At 33.2% G+C, this 23,871-nt stretch overlaps 1 protein-coding gene across 1 annotated transcript in view; it reads right to left on the reverse strand.

Moving 5' to 3' along the window:
• Positions 1-23,205, reverse strand: part of LOC126969860 (serine/threonine-protein phosphatase rdgC) — a 67,063-nt gene extending 43,858 nt beyond the window's left edge. The window contains exons 1-3 of the mRNA XM_050815437.1: positions 23,039-23,205; positions 8,038-8,416; positions 5,344-5,471 (exon numbers count right to left, since the gene is read on the reverse strand). Coding sequence (XP_050671394.1) covers positions 5,344-5,471; positions 8,038-8,263 — 354 coding nt within the window. The 5' untranslated portion in view covers positions 8,264-8,416; positions 23,039-23,205. The remainder of the gene's footprint in view (positions 1-5,343; positions 5,472-8,037; positions 8,417-23,038) is intronic.
• Between the last annotated feature and the right edge of the window lie 666 nt (positions 23,206-23,871).

The following is a 23,871-nucleotide window of genomic DNA, read 5'->3' on the forward strand; positions in this document are numbered from 1 at the left end:
CAGTATACGTCTTAACGTATAAATAGTGACCATCGATTGTACTGCAAAAAAAAGTGTGCGGTTATACTTTTAAACGCATACTCAACGGTCTTGTCAAGCAAATCGAATGAACTTTGACGTATTCGGTTCGCAATGGCATATGGTATAGCTTTGCCTCCTTCACGCGACACGATGTCATACGTGTTTTATCGAACAGCAATCGAAGAAGCGTTTAGTACCTGAACGTCTTTTAGAGGGGTGGCATCGTCGATCTATCAGTGACGTCTACTCACTGTGACAACTGTGTGGAAACTGCGGCTCTTCGTTTTTACACGAATGAAAATTTACCATATGAACACCCAGTTGACTATACGTTAAGAAAACGATTACAAAGAAACGTGCAGGACAATGCCGTGTGAACGAAGCCTAACAGCTCTATCTAGACGTATAAATGATATAAGTTCTGATGTTTTCATGATATGTGTCAATTATTATTTGATAACCGATACGACTTAGGGACTAAGGACCTACTCTTGACTTCTGATGTTGGCAATTACTTCACCACCTCGCATCACGTGATCCACTTGCCCTCTCTTATATAAAAAATGAAGAGGATCAATTTTAAAAAAGGGTGACCATTTAGATTTACGATCATTTAAATACAATCCATTTAATAATACCAAATAAGAAAGAACCCATAACAATCAAAGTGAAGTTATGGTGCTAGAAAAGTCAATAATGAACCTTCTATTTCGAGAATAGTTAGGAAAAACTCTTCAGTGATACACTTAAGCATTTAAAATTTATCAAAAATGAATGATATTTAAAAATTATTTGGTAACAAATTGTTGTTTGGTTGCCATGAAATACTATATTCAATTGATTTATTTGGAGTTTTTACCAGTTTTGTTTGATGCCTCACTCGATCGGTTGGATTCCAACACGAGAGTAGCCTCCTGAAAATTCTGCATGTCTATTAAAAATACTTAAATATTTTTTATAGACAGACACACATTTGAAGTTTTTTATGAATTTGAAAAAACTAAAGAAGAAAAATTTTTTAGTATTTGCATTTTTGTTTTAAAAGCCTGGAATGTCAATCACATAAAAAATACCTATTTGGATAATTTGCTTATGATCCACTCATTAAATTGGTGGAAACTGCGTGAAAATCTATTTCGTAGTTTTAAAGTTTTCGTCGTTCAGACAGACAGGCAAGTGTGATTTGGTTTAATAGATTTTTATTCGAGTAACGATTTCTAAATTTGAATTGAAAATTTAAATTCAATTTGGAATATTATAAAACATAATTTTGTTATGATGTCATGTGTAATTAACGTTACTGTCTCACCATAGTGCATCCACATGACTGCTCAATAATAAGGTCGTGTCCACAGCATCTGATGTGCTGTGTTCACAGTGTTCAACATTTCATTCATTTTAATATTCGACCATCATTCTACAAATTTATAAACTAAAGACACCAAGATAGGCGATACCTAATCCGCACTTTATCTGTAAGGACATTAAAATTACTTCACAACTAGGGTTGTCAACCGCAGTCTAAAATAAAGTATTGCACTCTATTTTAGACATGTGTATATAACATACTCTTTAATCTATTACACTCATAGATAACGTTAAAATATTCTTTTTAGATATGTCATAGTCATTAACATAACACTAAGGACTTTTTCTATTTACTGGACTAACAATACTGGTTGGTGCATTCGAATCTAACTATTCTGATAAAATCTCTATGGGTTGGTGGTACACAATACCATTAAATAGTTACTGAACGGAAGTTGCGTTCAACAAAGTGTCAAGGTGATGGGGAAAATAGATGTTTTAAATAAATTTTTAAATTTCAATACATATCAGTATTTTTTTTTAATCTGTATGCTATTACAATCCCTTCTGAAATAAGTAATACCACAGAGTGGGGTATCGACCAGGAAAGATACGTCCCAATCAATGACGTTCTATACATATGGACATATCATTCGCAATCTGACGGTGGAACGGCAAAAGTTTGCTTAAAGACAATGTAAGCACACTTTTCTCCTTAGTCGTGTGTCAACTGTGTGTCAATCAACAAGCCTAAGTGTAACAACTATAAAAAGTGCTTAAATAATTCATTAACGACTCTAAAAAGATGGTGTGACTTATCATCGGTAAGGTTATTTTATTTATATAAGATAGATATGCAAAAAGCGTAAGTAATTTAATAAAATTAAGATTTTTCCATCAAATATGGTACAATTATTGACAATTCCCAGACAAGATCCGCTTGTCAGAATGGGACAGATGAAAGGACACAGTCAGAAATGAAAACAATAGAGTCGTTCGTCGGTATGTTTTTTATGTTTGTTACCTCAGAACTTTCGACTGGGTGAACCGATTTTGATAATTGATATATTTTTTTTAAAGCTGGTGCTTCTTGTATGGTCCCATTTGCATCGCAATTTGGTTGAGATCTGATAATGGCAACCATGAGAAAACCATGAAAGTTTTAAATTTGCTATAAGAATGTACGCGACACATTTGAGAATTACTTAATATTACGCCAACTGATTTCGATAATTCTTTTTTTATTGGAAAGAATATACTTTGAAAGTAGTTAGTGAGAGTTTGGTTAAGTTCCGATTATGGGGTCCATGACAAAGTAACGGTACTCTTCAATTCTAAGGAGTAAATTAACGATACTAGGCCGAATCTTTTTTATGCTATCCGGATATTTGAGTCACCTACCGTCACGTCGTTATGGTCGAATAATTGTCGTAGTCAAATATCAATGGAATCAATGGAACTCCTTAATGACGTACAGTAAGGGTGCGGTGGCAGAATTTCTGTCTGTATTAAAATTGCAATGCGCTTACATTCATTGCAACATTGCAAAATTTAGTAGATCTACACAAATTTAGATAAATTATTAGTTAGTGTAGTTTTAATTCACTAAAAATTTAAAAATAAAAAATAAAATTAACAAAAAATAACCGACTTCGATTTTTTTAAGGCTTAATGAGCAATGATTAGCAATATTGTATGTTGTGTAATGTGAACGGGTTACAAGAACGTGAACAATAACATACTGGTGCTATTTACACGTTATCACGGAAGTATCGTTACCCAGTGATACTAATATTCTTCAGCTTTCCTGTACACGATAAAATGAAAGGAAATTGGCGCCAGTTGGTAGCAAGATAGATATGAAGAAATTTACAAACCAAATAAGCATATTTATATTGCATCACTAAAGGATTTAAGTTGTTTGGATTTAACCACATTTAAAATTTTACAAAAGCTGTCATACAAATATATTTTGATGTCCGTTTAGTGTAAGCATATTCTAAAAAAATATATATAAACAAGACAATTTTTTTTAATTCAAGGAACTTAACATTTAAATAACCAGTTTAACAATAATTTGTTATGTAAATAAAAATATTATATTTGAGTATTAATTTCTCTCATTAAACGTTATCTTAACTTATTAAATCCAAATTCCTTTAGAACGTAAAGAAGTAACAAATAAAAACCCAAGTCAAGAAATAAACATACAAACTTTCCTCTTTATAATATGAGTGTGATTTTTGATGAAAACGTAAAAAACCCTCGACTGAACAGATTTTGATCGGAAAATCCACTCCACTGATGTCACTGTCCAAATTGGGTTCTTAATTCAAAATACGCAGCTGAAACTAAAATTGTGTTTACATTGCTGCCTATTGACCAATAATATTTTAAAAAACTGGAATAAACGCAGAAATGTATAGACTTAGCAGTCGAAGGTTATTGTGTGTGTGCATTGTCTATATGTATAGAACGTCATTGGTCCCAATACTAATAAAATACATACGTCTGTGTTTATCACTACATATTATAAAACGGAGGACTTTCCGCCGCATCTGTCTGTATGTTCGCGATAGACTCAAAAACTACTGCACCTATCTGCAAGCTGATTTCACCAATGAATAGCGTAGTTCTTGAGGAAGGTTTTATATACTATATATAATTAGTTAAGTTTTTGTATACATTTTTGGATATATAAAAGAAATTTGTTGGAGATGTCGGAAAAAATAAGCCGTCTGGGAGTTATGAACAAAAACGCTGTCTAAACCCTTTGAGATATAACAAAATAATGTATGGTGGAATTGTGTATTTCATATAAGTCTATAGAAGTCTGATTGCATAAGTCTATCTCTTAAATATAACATACTATATCCATTTTAATATGTCATAAATTTTCAATTATAAAGCGGTAATGTAAAAGCTGTTTTGCACAAAATACGGTATTAATTCTTATCATTTTTTCGGGTTAGCTAGTATATTATATTATCATAACATGATTTACAATCAACAACGTCACTAATAGAAGGCAATTCAAAATAGAAACACAAAGAATTTTCAAAACACATCAATCAATCAAATTCATACGAGGAAAATATTTGTAGCACGCTGTAGCGATGTATTTTTGGAGTGAAAAGACGCACACATACGCACACGTACGGCATCATTTACAACAAATGTTCTGACTGTCATGTCGGATCGAACTAACTCATTGTTTGCCCCGTTTGCCTCTACGTATTGTGAAGGCATTCTTATTTATAATATCAAGGCGGTAGTAAATAAGTACGTAATGGTTCGCCGGTCATTCAATACGAATACTACTTTAGAAAATCGATAATCTTGTTAAGCTTTTTATAGCTAAGTTAAAATTTAACGTTACGTTAGTATATTAAGGTGCGTTTTCAGTGCCTTCGTATTATAAGAAAAGAGTGCCGAAATTGCGTCTTTTTTCGTACGAAATATGCAGGCGGAATAGTTGGATGAAGAATTATTTCTGCCGTGGTTTATCGGGCAGGAAAGTTGTATCAAATCGATTACTGCGCTATTTTTCATTTGTTTTTACGTTGGCTGTTGAATATTTTGACAAGAAATTATATCTAGGATTAATTATGTGACATATGTGTGTCATAGAATAAACCAAGCGTTTTCATTCATTCAAATTCAAAGCTTTTTATGCAGAATTCTATTTGTGTAAATGTAGTTTGCTTTTTTTATTAATTCTATAATATTAATTTAATCTATATTATTGTATTAGCACTACGTACTAAATATAATGCACAAATCCCCTATTTGGGTGGTTAAAGGCTGAGAGCCTCGTGCCCACAAACTACACCCTCATAGGAATTGGTAATTTTTCTTCTCTTTTATAAATAATGTATTATACGATTTCACATGACTTAATTTTTACAGAATCCTGCTTTATGTTCTAAATTCAAAAACTAGGCATAGCCTTATTGTATGAGTTGCAAGACAATGTTTCTTATAAGTATAATCTTTAGATCACGTCCTCCTCACCTTCACCTGGTCCTGCTCACCGGCGTACTCAATACTCTGGAATATGGTCCAGGTGTACCGGCGCCTCACTTCCATCCGGGCTAAGTATCTTCTGTACCACTGCTGAATGAGTATCGCTGCTTTCATTGCTGTAATGTAAACTTAATTAGCATGTAGATTGTAAACAATAAAGTTATTATGTATATGTAGACAAGAAAGTTATTGTGTATATGTAGTCACCTCAACTTTTATTTGAACCAAAATTTATGGACGATGTGGGACTCGATCCCGCGCCTCTTGGATAACGTCCGAGCGCTTGAGCGACAACCTGAGAGTTGAACAAAACTGTTGGAATTAATTAATTGTTCTCTATGTGCCATCTTCAATATGTCATATGCTATTCTGTGTTCTATTATGTATATATTAAACTGTGCACTGTTCTGTAGTCTGTAACTTTTTTTCTGGTCGAAATATAAGACGATTATTGCTCAGTTTGCGTATTTTAATTTAATAAATAGTTCTGGATTTAATTAAATACCTACTTTCATAAATTATCAAAAACATATCAAGATTTACTCAATGCGTCACACGGATGCTTAGCTTAGTTGGTAAAAGCGCTTCGACGGAACCAGAGAGGCGCGGGCTCGAGTCTCGGATGGTCCAAAAATTTAGATACAAATTAAAATTGTGTATTTAATCCCAGAAATAAGGGGTACAGGTTAAAAATAACAAACTATTTAGAATTAGAATACACAAATGTAATATTAAGTCTTTGAGTCAACTATAGGTTCGTAGGTAGCGAGCTAACTACAAGATGATCAAAATCAAAATTTAGACATTCTAATCAAAATTTGATATATGTGATAAGCTGTGCTCATGGACATCTGCAATATCTCTTATATACGTTTACGGCCTTAAAGTGATAGTAAATGGTGAACCCTTCTGTGGTGTTCCAAAGACTCTTGTTAAATCAACCCTTGATAATTGACATCATGTTCTCAATAGTGTTATAAACTCTGGAGCAACACTCCGGGTTTAATCCATTCGAATAACCCTAATCCAAGCCTTCAACAAGAAGACTGCGCATGAGACACTACGCTTAAAATAAACTTACGCATTCTAACAATGATTCTTACAACGTGGCACTAACGGTAAGCGGGACACTGAAGATTATACAATAACCTCTCAATCGTAGGCCTCAAAGATTGCACAGCGTGTAGATGAAACCCATGTGCACTATTACAGAATCTACACATTTCCCAATGTCGGCCTATAATGCGAAACCTAGCATCTCTTTAATCCAATTCTTCAACGACTTGAGACAAGTCAGCTCACTGCTGAAAAAATTCCAAGTTCGCACGACGCACCACAAATGAGAATATCATCCCCACCATATGGATGTGTAGCGTTCCTCCACAGTGCGGTTCTCAAGGAGCTTTCTTCCACGTACTAAAAAACTGTGGTATGATCTTCCTTGTGCGGTGATTCCGGGATGATACGACAAGTCCGGCAACGTTTCTGTGATTCCTGTGGTGTTGCAAGAGAATGTGGGCGGCGGTGATCACTTAACACCAGGTGACCCGTACGCTCGTTTGTCCTCCTTTTCCATAAAAAAAAGATATTTTAAGATTCATGGAATGAATCAATCATAGACGTGAGCTATAGTTAACAGTGGCTATCACAATAGATCACATTGGTTACAGTGAAGGCTGCACTGAACTGCACTAAAGCCGCTTTCCAAGCCATAACCGTAAGTGAGGTAGCAGATTCATATTACTTTCGGATTACTGCAGCCATAAGCTGATACTACAAAGTGGTTGTGCGATGGGAACATTATTACCAAACGTAGCTTATTTTTTAAATTATAATATTATTTATTTGTTATAAGTACGTTATCTATTATACTAAGTACGTTACCAACTAACATAATAAAGTATTTGGTAAGTATTTTAAGTCTAAATTAATTGGTTAATACTCTCAGGATTTGAATTACGGAGTGCCACAGCTTCGCTGGAGCAATGCATGATACTATTTGCAGTAATATATTTCATTTACTTTTAAGTTATGTATACTTAATACATTTACATAAAAACGAGATAATACTAATAATTAATACTTTATTTTCATTTCTTAAGACTCACTGCGAATAACTTAATATTAAAAAATATACAGTGTTTATTATTTAATATTAGTTTATATACATGTTCTTATTGCTAATTGTATCTAATAAAATTCACGGTTTGCAGTGATATCAGAAGGGGTGGACCTCTGACCCCGAAACTAGTTAAAACTGTATCTTCCGGGTCAGATAAGAGAGTACCTTGATACGAGCAACAAGGGCTCCATAAGTTACTTATGAAAGACAACAAAGTAAAAGTAATTAGACACAAGCATGATGTACGACGCGAGAAGACAGTTTTGCTCTCAACATATTGCAGGCGCTCAATGTGCGATACACAAACCCTAGCAAACTAAACGTTATAATATGACAATACAATATAACGAATATCGCGATTCTAAGAAGAATTCATTAACATTTTATGAAAGAGGAGGACAGACCAGCGTCATCTGATAGTATAAGATATATATAATCATCGCTGCCAATACTCTCTTGTAACACCAGAATCACAACAGCGTAGCCGACCTCAAAAAGCTTTCAATAAACGTACATAATAAGAATCTTATATTAAAAATATATATAAAATATTCACTTACTTCTCTCTGCTTTAGTCATGCTCACGTCATCTCTCTTCCAGAACTTAAGAAACGGCGCCAATGCTTTCATGGTGCACTCGCCACTTAGGACTCTTTTGCCCAGCTTCTTAGGAATCTCCTGTTCTATCTCGGAGCTTCTACAGGATGACGAATCGTCGCCCATAGACCGCGCTCGTCTCCCGCTCCCAAAGCTAACACAGCCGCAGCCCTCCGTCAACGAAAACATCGCGGGACTCTTCTCCCTCTTATACTTTTTATCTCTTCTTTTCCGGGCACATCGTGGAGTTTTTTGGCGCGATTTGGGAATTGTGATGACCAAAACTTCAGACGTTACATATGAAGAATGTGACCATGCTTGGGCTTTTAGAGAGCCATCTCCCTGCAAGTAAAACACCCAGCATTACTTAAATGTTAGCGCATAAATTTCTACTTTAAAAATAATATGTGCTAATTTGCTAAAATTATAAAACAGAAAGACTCAAAAAGAAAGTATGGAATCCTTATAGGATCACTTTGTTGTCAGTTCGTGTGTCTGTCTGTCATGACCCTTAATCTCGGGAATGCGTGGAGACTAATCTTCGACTTTCAATCAAAAATTCTGACGTCAAAATATCAGCTTTTTTCAAAAAGTTTGGGGGCTTTTTGTTCGTTGAAATATCTACTTTCTGATAAATAAAAAACCAAAAACTTGATTTTTTGAATTTTTCACCTAAATTTTGAGGTTATGTGTTAAGTGTAATTACAAAAGTTGTAGATCTCTTTATTACCTACAACTTTGCCCATTAACTTTTTACCATAAGACTTGTAGTTTTGCCGTAAATTGAGATAAACCGTTTTTTACCCTAAAACACCCCCCCTATTCCACTTCCCGACCTCAGATCGCCCGTAATTTATTTTTCCCTTAATTTTTGTTTTATTCTCGTCCGTTACCAATGGGTTTCATCCTACTATTATTTTGTTTCACTTTTTATCATTTTCAAAGGCTTCGGCACTGGTCTAATAATAATGTCGATTAATATAAAGGTAGGGGAGCTCAAGAGACTAAATAGGGAATTACTCGAGCGTCGTGGGCACCTATTGGATTGTGTAGGTTAGATGAAAAAAAAGTCTATATGATGTGACCTCTCACTGGTGGGGGGAGTGTGTACAACAATATAAAAAAGTAGTCACAAAGAAATACTCAAGCGCTGATAATGGAAAAAGTAATTAAATTAATCTACTGGTTTGCATGTAGGGGGTGGTCAAACAATGGGATAGAAATTGAAAAAAAAATCTTTTACACCGCGTCATTGAGAGGAGATGTTAAGTGAACCCTATTGTAGCTCCTTGTAAAAAGACTGACGATTTTGAAAATACAAAAAAATCCCGACCATGAAATACCCGAGCGCGTCATATTATTATACAAACGGTTCATCTTAATGTCCTTGTCGTCCTGACCCATAATAATTGCCATTAACCCTTAGCCATTAATTTATCTAGTCTATGACAATCTTAACACCAGGTGACCCATACGCTCGTTTGTCCTCCTATTCCATAAAAAAAAAAAAAATCTTCTACTTTACTTGAATATTGTGAAACAGCCCCTGAGTATAAAATTCTTAGTGACTTGACTAATACTTTAAATAATCCTTGTAAATATTATAATTTACTTCATAAATTTTTCCTAAGGTTTATCTGCTGTTGAAACCACAGGTTGAAACCTATCGACTCTCCTAAGTCCTATCCTTGTTTTCGTCAAACATTTTCCGAATCTATACTTATATTATAAAGCTGCAATGTTTGTTTGTTTGTTTGAACGCGCTAATCTCTGGTACTACTGGTCCGATTTGAATGATTCTTTCAGTGTTGGGTAGTCCATTTATCGAGGAAGGCTATAGGCTATGTTTGTTTTTTTTTTTCAAAATTAGGGATCCGTAATAAAATTGCTATTTTGTAACACAAGGTGTAAAATCGAAAACCTATTTTTGCGTGCGCTGCAAAAACTATTGACAATAGAACAAAATGATGTACAGGCTATAATATAGGCAATATTTTATTACATATAAAACTTTCGCGTGAATTATACTTTATATGGCAAAACAACGTTTGCCGGGTCAGCTAGTATGTAATATTTTGTACTTAGTTGTTCTTACCTGTATGTATCTGATATAAAAATAGTCCACTCATTATTATGATTTATTATTTCGTTATTATTAGTTTGAATTATTAGTTTTTTATTTTGGAAGGAAAGACCAGAGGTTTCCACATGAGTTAAGTGGCATTATCGACCTATAGCAGGGACAGTGTTATCGAAGTTATAACGTATTACAAAATCTTAGATAACGCGTGAGTTAAGGTTGACAGCCCTACCCAAACTATCTTTAGATGTATAATTTAGATTGTACATCTGTTTCAGCACAATAACAACAATTAATTAAAACAATTAGTTTTACTTATACAAAACAGTGAGGAAATAATGATAAGTTTAAGCATTTAATTTATTAAAAAAAACTTGTTAGAAAAACAATTTAGATTAAAATAAATTTCATTATTAATGTTTTTTTCATTGAAATAAAATATTTTTTAATTATTAAAACGTGTGGAATTTTACTGTATTACATTACCATTTTTCGGAAAAGTTTCAGTAAAGGATTTTCAGGGGGTCAGTTTTCCTAAAAACCCACTCTGCAAAGGTCAAGGAAAATCGGGTTAAATAAAATAATTAAAATTAACTTTTTACGCAAAAACCTAATCTTAAAATACAATTAGATATAATTACAGGCATTTTAATCCTTTGAAAAGTATTTTGTCTAAATGTATAACATTCGCGTTAATTATAGAAAATACTGTATAATATTTTAAATAAACCTTGGCTCTACAACTTAATTCGTCCCACCCCGATCACTTCTCAGTGTTAATGTCTCGCATGCCCATGTCTGTATGTTTTGTATGCCTGTTTGACATTAACGTACAACTAACTGTTATAACTACTAACTATAACTATAACTAAATACATCACTGCATATTCTATTTCTACTAAAAGTAGAAGTACTATAGTCGCTGACTCGAAATTGAGGAGTAAATATTTTTCGTCTCGTATTAATATTAAACGGAAACGTAAGCTGCTCGTCATACCACACAAATATTTTCCACTCTATAAAACAGAGAGCAAAATATATGTCTGTCGCTGTTTATTTTTAAGCATGACGATTGGGTACTTTTTATGATCTTTGAAGAGCAGATTACATTTAGAAACATAAACATGAAATATATTTACCATTTTGCTGCTATGTAGATGAGAATTATATAAGTCACATTACATTTTACAATTATTTGTATGCATCTTAATTTGGTTCAGTATTCACTACATTCAGATTCACTACATTACATTACATTATTCACTACATAAGAGTTTTCAAAACAAATTCAATTTGATATAGAAGGCTTTGGAAAGTATATTCACAACAAATGTTGAAAAGCCAAGGAAGACTTCAATGATATACAGCGTACTTAGACTTTACTCAGACTTTACTTACATAGAAATTTTCTGAGAGTAAGCTTAGCATATTCTTTGATTATGTTTTTATAGTCATTTGACATTACTGAAATTATGCTAAGTTTAAGCTAAGACAACCCAATTCAAAAGTGAAGTTCACGTTTCATCACACACAGCTAAGTTTTACGTCAGTAAAGTTTTAGCAAATTCTAAGTTCACTCTATAGATCTCAGAGTGAGACCCTTTCTGGGACTCAGTCATAACATTCCGTAGTTCCATAGCAGCTAATTTAATATAACGACCTACCTAGAACTATTTCAATGTGATCATTGTTCGGCAATAAGTCAATATGTCTTTTATCTTGATTATACATATAAATATATGTAAAAGTCATAATAATTGCATGCTGTATCTGCCTTAAGAGGAAATGCATTTAGAATTAAATTTAGAATTAATATTGTATTATTCTTTAATGGAATATAAAAAGCGGTGGATTAAATAAATGAATAAATAAAAAGACATATTGAATGTGCTCTTAATGAATCTATATACAGTTACAGAGAGTGTATTGATCAAAGTACTTCGAAAGTGGTTATATCAATCATAATGACGTGATGTGACATCTTATGAGTTCGCGTCACCAACATGCTTTTAGCAGTATATCTGTAGCAGCATTTGCAGTTGTATACAGCTGACGTATTGTGCAACATTAGTGCTGTGTATATCTTATAAGTGAAATTGAATGGATTTAGTGAAAAGTTCAATGTGTATATACAGTGCATTGTTGAAATAGTGTATTTGTTTGAATAATATATTATCGAAACTAAGTTTTATAAATAAATTCTATTTATTTAATTTATTAATTTAATTTTATTAAGTTAATTGCTTTACTAAAAGTCCTAAGTTTTCACTTCTCTCGGCAGTTTCTAGACCTGCCATTTTTTTTTACCAAGGAGTCACAACTTATAATTGTTAATTTTATTAGAAAAATTATATTTTTTTCTCTGTGTATCAAAATACCGTCTTAGAAACCTTCATGTTGTGAAAACCCTAAGCAATGAACTTGTAAAAGTAACCATGGTAGGTATATCAGTCGGTCTTGAACTATAGATACACGAGGTCATGACTGGCTTGGAAAAATATTATAGTATGGTAAAGTTGTCCCACCATAAACGGCATCGACTCGGTATTGACTCTCAACTTTCATCTTCTGTTCATAAATCTCTAGAGACCGCCCGACTTACTACACCAGACACATTCAACACGCCGTTTACAATAACATTACTTACATTATTTATTGCAAAGACATTGAGAATAAATATGTGAAAATGAGTTTTAAGAACCGTATATTATATTGAGTATTGTAATCATCAATACTATTAAGTATATAGTTAGTATATATATATAGTATGAAGATAAAAAGACGCATTTCCGTTTGTAACAGTACTTATGGCTTTAGGTATAGGTATGTAAGATGAGTTAGTTAGTTAGTTATCTGCAAATAATGTCAATTCGATATATCAAAAGTTAACACAAGAATGTAATTTAATAGTAACAATAACAATTTGTATGAAACTTTTATCAACTTTCCCATCAGATTGTTTGAAAGATCAATAGGTAGTTTATTTGGGATTAACAAAGAATTAGGTTGAAATAAGGGTGAGTTTACTTTTTTGATTAAATGTAAAGAGGTGGATTTCTTGGACAAAATTATTGTATTTCTAATGTACACGTTACTAAGTGTTTGTTAAACCTATTAATACATTTACCATTACAACCTTTTACAGCTATCTTAGTATCCATATTTATATTTGGATTTTGAATAAACTTAAGAATTGAAACATTATGTTCCTTAGGAGCACGTACAGTTATTATAATATAAGTTAAAAGATATTGTTTTTATTAAATTATTATAAACTAATTTTTTAAATTGCAAATAATAAAAGTGTTCCCCAAGGCTGCTTACTATCTCCTATACTATATCTACTGTATACAATATAACATACCTATGAAATGCTATGTCTCCAACTGTCGTGACGGTCCTGTAGACGATATTACGCATGGCCCTCTCGGGAAAAGGCAATAAATAGCAAGAAGGAACTTGTATCATCAATTGAAGTTTTTTTGGTGAAGGATTTTATGATTTGCTCGGTAACCACTAAGACAATTCCGGTTTTAATATCGCTGCTCATCTGAATATATCCCTAATATGTTTCACTCAAGTCCGTTACTTGCTGAGCTTTGGAAATATCAAATGCCATTACAGCAGTTAAATGGAAGGGCACATTCAAAGAAGCTGGGTGATATTCATAGTGCGAGATAATATTTCACTTTAGTACATAGTGAGTTTCTTGCACCGGTTTCTTCCCAGGTCTGAGGCACATTCTTTCGAACGGGTGGTAGTTGTGGACATTCAATAAGTCATTTTAAACCCTATATTGAATAAAAAATTGAATTTGTAAGTGCAAGTCTGGGTTAATCCCCTGCCCCATGCACTGCAATATGTATGGGACCATTTGACCGTATAAAACACAGATCTTCTCGAATGGTGTTGTTAAAGTCAAATTACCTTTATTCAATTAGGCTTAAACTAAGCACTTTTGAATCATCACTATTTAATATTTCTTTTAAATGACTGAATTTACCATATATTCGTAAATAGTTGAGCTCGCGAGTAGAACATATTATAAGAAACTCAACGGACACTCCTTTCCATCAGAGTATTTTATAAGGGCTGTTAAAAACATAACAAATCAGTTTTATAAGTTGCTGCATCCAATATATTAGTCGTATTTAAATAATATAAACTATTTCATAAAAAGTAATAAATAATTAACTGTATAAATATAAATGATCGTAAAATTGGATGCATCAAGCTCTAAAGCCTTTTTGAATTCAATTCAATGTTTGTGTAAGGATGCTTGTAAACGTGACGGTCGCAATTGTAGACTTTCAAATGGCTTGGCGTTGCATAGAGTTGTCGCTCCGTTCAACACATGGAACTAATCACTGGAGTGCACAAATAACAGCATGGCACTATTCGCTGCAATCTTAATTGATATCCACGCCATTTGATGTGGAGTGTTCAACCACAACACGGTTTTCAAGGAACTAACTTCCACGTACAACCAAATCATCTTACACATTGTTTCGATGTTAAACGTGTGCGGCTAGGTTCCTCGTGCCTTTTTTACTTGATTTAATGAATATTCGATTGCTTATATATATAAATATAATATGTTAGTCTCCTCTATGCAATACTCTCTCTCCCTAATCTGTTTGTTTTGAGTTGAGTGAATTGAAACTAAAATGAAAATACTAAATATTAAAAGACCTGTATCTATCCAATGCTAGACTAGTTTAGTTTAGATGGGCTGATTACACACTTAGCCTCTTGATTGGGTAATTGTGCGTTTTTTAAAAGAAAATATCTTCTTACTCCAACCAGCCCAGTTCATTCCAGAAATCTAGCAGTCTTTTTAAGTTTCTGCAGGCAGCTGGAAGCAATGCTAGACTAATTATAGTGCGTCAACTTCGTGCGCGACCGTCCCACGGGGTGACAGACGGTGGCGGGGACGGGGTAATAAGATGTCAGCGGGTAGCTGTGGTGTTGAGGGGAAGGGCACCGCGTGAGACTACCGTATCCTGCAGCCCGCTGACATATTTAGTAGTATTAGTTACATTCATTGAAATATGTGAATACAAGTATATCGGCCAGTTCTTGACAATATAATCCTAATTACGTCGAAGAAAAAAAAGTTGCATGATGCCTCGTAACGTTTTTTCATTACGTGATTATGTCTATCACCCAATCTCTACCACAGGGCACGATAAATGGCTCCACAAACCCACATAAAGCTATCTCCCATATGGTTCAACTGCGTTAAGCTGTATTTTGTTTTAGACTGTATTGAAGTTACCATTTAACATTTGCATATAACATTTGCAAATACAATTAACAATTTGCACAACGAGATTGATGATTGAGCAAGTGAGAGACGCAGAATAAATCTTCATGTCTTGAATAAAGTTGAAGCAACATCTCCAGACATATAGAATGTGTTATATCCCAATATCTACGTCGGTTTATATGGTTTTGTACAGAACAATAGCGTTATTTAATTTGATGATGTAAGAAGGAAAATTGGTATTCAAAAGCTTAATTAATTCTTTTAAAAAAGCAGTAGCATCAAACCTATGCCAGTGTACTTTTTTTCATAATCGAATAAAAAACATTCATGACCTATTTTTATTCGATTGCGAAAAAATCTAATTTTTGAAGTTTTTTTTATTTGAACTCTAGAGATGATATTGTCGTGGATAATGTACTTAAAGCTATGGAAATTTAAATAGGTCTTAGGTACAAAACACCCCAAAACTCTCCTCATAATCTAAAAAATCGTGGAGCACGAGACATTTGTACTAATAGCAAACCGCTCAAATTCTAAATGCTATTTACATTTTAGAAATTTAGAATCATTTTTAATTTAGAAAAAGTTAAAAATGTTTTTTATTTTCACACAAACGTTTATTAACAATAATATGTCTGTGCCATTGTTGAAAAGAGTTTTGTGTAGCTTGTATTTCAAGGGATAAAATTTATCATTCTGTTAAGTTCATTTGTTATTTGTTGTTCTCAATATTACATGGTTTCTTTCATGTCAATTTGATGCAGTCTTATTCAGTTACCTCAGTTAGGAACATAATCCTACCTTACTCGGCTTACTTCTCAATTTCAGAGGTACATATGCTTGTCTTTCCTCAAACAATTACGATCCTAAATACACATTATATTTTTAGAGCAGTTGCAGCTCATTACAAAAGTAAGGACAGCATTCTTCTGTCAGCCGTCACATAATTCAACTTTGCTGGTAAGTGTTATGGTTTTAGTGTGACAGATTTTTCCTTGGTAGCTAGATGATTTAGATTCAATAAAATTGAGGCCAAGCAAATTCAGAAATGTAGCTAACTAATAGAGCTGTTTACCAATTTTTTATCGTGTATCAACTGTATCCTACTAATCAAGCTAGAATCTTATTTTGATACACTTAAGTACTGGATATGGAAAAAATATGAAGTCCGCCATTTTGTGGCGTCGGCCATCTTGGGTTTACAATAATACTGAATACTTTTAAACAATAATTATACAAATTTGATTTGTCGCAAAATTTATGGACGATGTGGGACTCGGACCCGCGCTTCTCGGGTTCCGTCCGAGCGCTCTTACCAACTGTGCGAATCGTCCGAGTGACGCATCGATCGTAAAACTTAGTATGTCACAAATTAAAATTTTGGCACAAATTTAATTTGCATATTTAAGCCCAGATGTGAGTGATTTTACTTTAAAAATAAAAAAACTGTTCATATACAAAATATGTCATCAAAACTAAAGGTGCAACCGTTATCAGGTCAACCTTCTAGCAGGAAAGTGGTAATACTTCAATTACAAAATTTGACCCAAAATCATATAGGGCAAGCTAAATAAAACCGTTTATAAATACCATAGAAATAGTTTTGATCATGTTTATCAAAGGAATTCTTGACAATGGCTTATCTTGATAAATTAGCATTGCTAATTATGTGTAAATAAAATATAAATGGAGTAAGCAGGAAAAGTTTATATGACACACCTTTAGTTGCAAAAATAACAGGTACCTACGTCATATAAAAACAAATATAAAACAATGTTTTATTTCGTAATATATTATATACAATACATATAAATAAGAGTACCATCATATCATATATTATATAGAATTATATGTCCTTTATTTAAAAAATAAATAAATTAGATCACACTTGAAAGATAATAAAGCTGAAGCTATAATCTCTTAAAGATAGTTAACATCACTATTGTTCGATCTATTTTTGTACTTTTTCTCGATTTTACGACTCCATATTGTTGGAGCTCTACAATCTAACTTTATAGCTTTGTAAATTCGAAAATAAACTAATGCTTTGCGCTATTTGTTTAAGCACTTAATTCTTCTTCACTATTTGATAGCTTGCTAAAATCATAATACTCTCTTTGTTAAATTATTATTCAAAAAAAAAATATTTTACCTTTCTGTGATTAGCAAGGTTGGATGATAGGGGCTTAGAGAGTGACAGACAGAGGTCCAATTCTAATAAAGATATTGCTTGCATATATTTAAAAAATCCATAACGAAATATTCTTAGGCTGACAATGATATTCCTAATATTGGGTTTCCAACAAGGCGAAATTCAGAAATAATTTATGATACAATTAAATAAAATGCAATATTGTTAAATGGTCCACGGACTTGGGAGTTGTGACATAGCGACCGCTTTCCAAATGATTTGGCAACTTGTACCCGCCTAATTTTAAATTGTAATCTCACTGAGTCAACGATCTCTTGGCTCCAATACAAAAATAATCTCATTCTTATAAAATGCAGTAACTTGATAAAACTAATCATCATAAAATAATGAACTAAGAAGCGCTATCTATAAGATGATCAAGCAGATGTGGACATACAGCTATTAACTAGCGCGTGGGCTTTTTGCCAATAAATTATTTATTATCATTAATTGATTAGCGAGATATTAAATGGTTGACTAAATTGGCAATGAATCTGATATTTTCACTTTTCAAAGATTTTTTTTAACTCTTATATTTACCTGCAATCTGTCTTAATAACATTTAGCTGGACTTTAATTATTTATAGTAGGGGTCGTGTTTGGAGCAGAATCCAGTGATTTGCCTAAATATTATTTACTATCTCCTTGTCCATCAGATCTTGTCCTCTTTTCAATCTTATAAATATTGTGCCAGTTTGCTTTTTCATTAAGTTCCTTGCAATTTGGGTGGTTTTGCAGACGCTTCTGATAAGTTGGTAGTGAGTCTACTACGTCCTTCTTTATAGTTTTTATATTTAATTCTCGACGTTCGTTTTTAATGTACCATGGAGCATTAATGATCATTCGAAGCATTTTGGATTCGAACCGTTGTAGTATTTCGATATTCGAGTTTGAGACTGTGCCCCATAGTTGTATTCCGTATGTCCATATCAGTTTAATTATGACATTTTATAGAAAATGTGTTTGTTTCAAAGATGGATATTTATCAATAATTATATTTTAATATGCATGTCATAAATCCTGTCATTATATTCTATCTTGTCCTTATATTGTGAGTATTGATTGAGCGTCATAGCAGTACATTTAGTACCTTGGCTCATGTTGACACAGTCGCTACTCTCGATATTTCTATCATTTCGATTCTGTTTCTTCTGCATATTAAAGATATATTGGATGTCTCCAAAATACTTTGCTATGTATGCAGGTGACAATAAAAAATAATAATTGTATAAGTCCTCTCTTCAGAAGTCGTCGGATTGGGCAAAATAAAGTCAATAACTTAAGTTTGCGCGTTAACCACTAAAAAATTTTGCTATTCTTCATAGTGTCGGAATTTCCATCCACTTAAAAAAAATCTGCTCATAGAATTCATCCTATATACATTGAAGATTTCTTATAGGGTACTTATTCGATGCTGGAAGAATGCATTAGAAACTGTTAACACTTTCGAACAAGCAAAAGAACACAATTAATAATGCCTATCTGTCGCAAGGGAACTCCATACATCTCTTCTCTCTATTCTACATGAGGCATAATAAAAGTTTTGCACTTCTGACTAGTCGGAACTATTTGAATTTCGAATGTTATATATTTTTTAACGTTGCAACCTTCTCAGTAGTAAAAAAACAAATTGGCGGGAAATCATTTGTTAATTGTTTTATATCACACATCAAATTTCTACGTCCTGGATTTAAAAAATTATTCCAAATTCCCTCTTTTCTACTCCGAAGATCTAAGAGACGATATCCATATTGATAAATGGTTCAAATCCATATCAAAGGTTTGCCCGGCTTCAAGTTTTCCAAGTACATCCTCCGCGACCCCGAGAACCTTGAAATGATTTCTAGGTATCTATTGTTGCAATAATAATTTTGCAAGCCATCTTAGATTTCACAAATGATCTTAGATTAGTTAATTCTGTGCTACGATAATAATATCGATAGTTATGATAATAAGATCGGAAATATTAGCTTTCATAACTCACTATCACCGCCTTGCATTATATTATGTAGATTGTAGACCATACCCTGACAGCATCTGTTCATAATTTTAGTATAATCTTTTTAGTAGTGTAGGCGTGAAAGCGTAAAAAACGAACCAAATCCCTCACACAGTACATAGTATTTAGTAAATTGAGAAAATTAAAAATTATTTCAGTTAAAAAAACGGGTACAAACATAATCTACTAAGTTAAGAACACATGTGCCAGAAGTCCGCGCTCATCCATATCAATAAATTTTAACAGTATCAAATCTTAGAGTAATTATTTAAATATATGAAAAATATAATATGGATAAGACGGAGGACTATATTCAGGTCGAAATTGGACTAATATGTTGAACCAAGTTATCATTTTGGCAGGATCACAGATTAAATTGTATTCTATCAATTGAAATACATTGCATGAAGGATGATGATGACATTGAAAGATAAAGGATTGTCCACTGCCGCTACAAGTTACATGTTAGCCCGCAGATTCGCTAGATGTAGCGTGTCTGTTCACTATTCGGCGCTTAATAACAGTCTTTCTATACCAGGTACTTGTAGGAAAAACTATACAAAACGAGCATACTATACGCTACGTGTGCAGTACAATAACGCTTTTAGAGTGCTTAAACTATGGTGACGGTGAAATGAGTTGGGTATGTTTGCAAATAATAGGGTTAGCGGTTTGTATGCTGTATTAAAACAATCCGCGTATTTTGTGAACCACATTAGGGAGGAGTAACTATTTAATAATTATCATTTGTGACTATGTATTTATGTGAATTATTAAAAATAAATTTATATCTTATATATAAATTTTTCGTGTTGCGTCGTTTGTTACCAAACTCCTCCGAAACGGTTGAACCGATTTTATAGTATGAAAATTTGTGCACTGGAAATATCTGTTTTTCATACCCCTTTTTTATTGGATTTTTTTTTATTAATTTATAGGGCAATACAACGTTTGCCGGGTCAGGTAGTATTATTATAACAGAAAGGCTTAAATTACATTACATAATTGAGTTTACATTGATGTTAAACAATATCAAACATGATTTATTATTATTAATATTATATCTGACCCTTAACCCAGTTATTTTGCGAGAGACTCTTGACATGGTCGAGGCTTTTTGGCATTACATATTTACGAAAATGATTATCGCAACAGATGATAATTTTATTTTTTGTATGGAAACGGCGGACAAAGCGTACGGCTCACTTGGTGTTGGGTAATCACCGCCGCCCACATTCTCTTGCATTCACCAGAGGAATCACAGAAGTGTTGCCAGCCTTTCAGAAAGATGTACGGCCTTTTTTTTAAGATACCCATGTCGTATCGTCCCGGAAACACCGCACAATGAAGCTCATTCCACAGCTTTGTAGAACGTGGGAGAAAGCTCCTACAAAACCACACTGTAAAGGACCTCCAAACATCCAAATGTTGGGGATGATATTGTAATTTTTGGCGTGTCGTGCGAAGATGGAATTCGGTGGCAGAAATCAAGTGAAACAGCTCTTCGGAACACTCCCCGTGATAACTTCGGTAGCAGACACACAACGAAGCGATGTCTTCATGCAGCCGTTCACATAGCACTGGGTCTCCGACAATTATTACTTATGTAATTCGACAATTCGTCTATCTTAGCTTATCAGTAATCATCATCATTATTATATTAAAACTAAGACCCAATATTCTGTATTTTCACATGTGATAAAAAAGGGCCTTAGTGACCAGATTCTGACCATATAAAATTATTTAAAACGAAACTAAAAAGTGTTCGAACTTTCTAGACCATTTATTGACTCCAAGCGCTATCAGTACAACATAGATTTTACATTAATAGCTGTGAATCACAGGATATGTGGATCCGTCAGGACTTATTAGCTTAATGAAAAACTAAACACGAATTGAAACAAAGTGGACAAATTGTGAGTAGACATCATTACCATCATCATCAGCCGGAACACGTCCACTGCTGGACAAAGGCCTACCACAAAGATAGCTGTGACGATCAGTCCTGCGCTGCCCTCATCCATCCTATTCCGGCTATCTTGACCTGATCGTCGGTCCACCTTGTGGAGGACTTTAAGCCAATGAGCTTTTGGCGTTTGAGTATTTTTGTTCCATAATTTTACACAGATTGTAAGTCATTTATAAAACTATAATATTATAAATGTTGATTTAAAATCCCTTCAACCTTTTCTGAAGTAAAAAGTATAAATTCAGAAATTCAAAAGTGTCATTTCTTTAACCTAAATGAATCAAGTGGTATTGATTTGATTTTAAATGACTTTAATGAAAGTTTTAATCAAACTCATAAAATAAATAATTAAATGAACAAACTACAAACTACTCTACAAAACAAAATATATTGAATTAGACGTTATTTTGCGGAAACCCATAATTATGTACCCAGTTAAGAGATATATATTGCCATAATTTGGCGAGTCAGCGTCCCCTGACTTTATATTTAATTGATTAAAGACAGAACATAGCAGAATAAATGCTTAATAAAATGACAACTTTGGATAAACCCTCTACAATTAAAAATTATGAATTGTTAAATGTTCATGTTCTATTGGACATTTAGCTGTTCATTAATATAATGGAAGGTAACTTTTACTTAGCAGTGACTACGTGATAATTTTTAAGCCAGGATAACGAGCTTAAATATTTATATTTAATATAATTTATTATAACTAAATACTTTAAGATAAAGACGACCAAACAGGATGGAGCTACTAATTGTATCAAAATTGTATAATTACATTTAAAAGTGTATTGCTATTACGCATATCGGGCTAATAGGATTCTTTGTTTTAAGGATAACTATTACATATTATCCCCCTTATTCATAATGGTCCGTTAACTTTAAACAGTCGCTAAGGAGTGTTTTTTCTCATTCTGACTTAGGTCAATAGAAGAAGACACAGTGAGAATTAGCAATGCTTTTAGTTGGCAGACTATTATGAATAAGGGGGTAAATGTATATCCAATTTATATAGTTTGCACACACACATTCAAATTATTCTCTAGTTCTTCCTTAACTATATTAAATTAACTTTATCTTATCAAGACACTGTACCCCTGCAATAAGATATCAAAGTCATCAAACTGTAATTTTTTACGGCAGTATTAAACCGCTGGGACGTTTATTACAGCGACCATGAGTGAAGCAATTGGCATCTAATCCAATTTTACAGACAGCTGCCTGTTATTCGAGAAATGTGGTATTCATTACGTGTGGACACTTTTAATGCTTCTAAATTTATTCGTTTACGCCGAAGTCTTAATCTGATTTATAAATCTATGCTGCCGTTCAATTTATAAATATAAAGTATTTACTTTCAAGAATCAAAAGATTTAATTTAACTTAGAATAACGGAATATTAATATCTGAATTAAAATTAAAACTATTCTAAATAATTCTCACTTACATTTTAATCTGCTTTATAAAATAATTAAAAATAAAAAAAAAACACAACACAAAAACACTTTCGTCACATAAAATGCACGATTAAGGCCGGCTACATTCGCTGAAAGCTGCAATGTCTGTTAACGCGACCGTTTATTGTAAGGTGTCGCGACTGACTGAGTCACTGCTGTGTGGACTGTGGAGTGTGGACCTACGTGGAAAACGTAAATGCGTTCTGCGGAATACGAGCTAGGGAACGGAATATTTACATAATCAACTACCACGGTACCTTGTCTTTTAACATCCAAAATCTAATCAGTAGTGACGATTATATTAATGACAATATCAAAGCTCCTCAAATTTATTAATTATTCATAAAGGTAAAAATACACTTACTGCAGCTAATTTAAAAGTGTGATGGATACGAGCATAGTTTTAACTCTGGGACTCTCCGTGCGTGACCTTTTTCCATTTGGTGAGGTGCGTCATTTTCCTGAGGAACATTCCATGAAGCTCCTCATGTATGTACCTCACGTGTTTATATTACCTCGGGGTTGGCTAATAAATCTAAACCAGACTGTTCTATAAAACAACTCTGATATTGAGGTCATTATTAATCTTATTGCTATCTGTTATTCAATATAAACTCGGCTATATGTATAGTGTAATTAATCTTCTGTTTGTTTGAGTTTCCGTTGCAGGTTTCTAGTGCTTTCATAAAATGACATTGCTTGTGGTGACGTCGTGGGGAGGAATCTTCCGACTGATATGGTGAGGAATGCGATGGCTGGGCCGCTATTGTAATGCGTGGCTTATCCAGTCACCAAGATCTCTTCTTATTGTATTAAATGAATG

This window comes from Leptidea sinapis, chromosome 19 (genome assembly GCF_905404315.1).
Source record: "Leptidea sinapis chromosome 19, ilLepSina1.1, whole genome shotgun sequence".
NCBI classification, from domain to species: Eukaryota; Metazoa; Arthropoda; class Insecta; order Lepidoptera; family Pieridae; genus Leptidea; species Leptidea sinapis.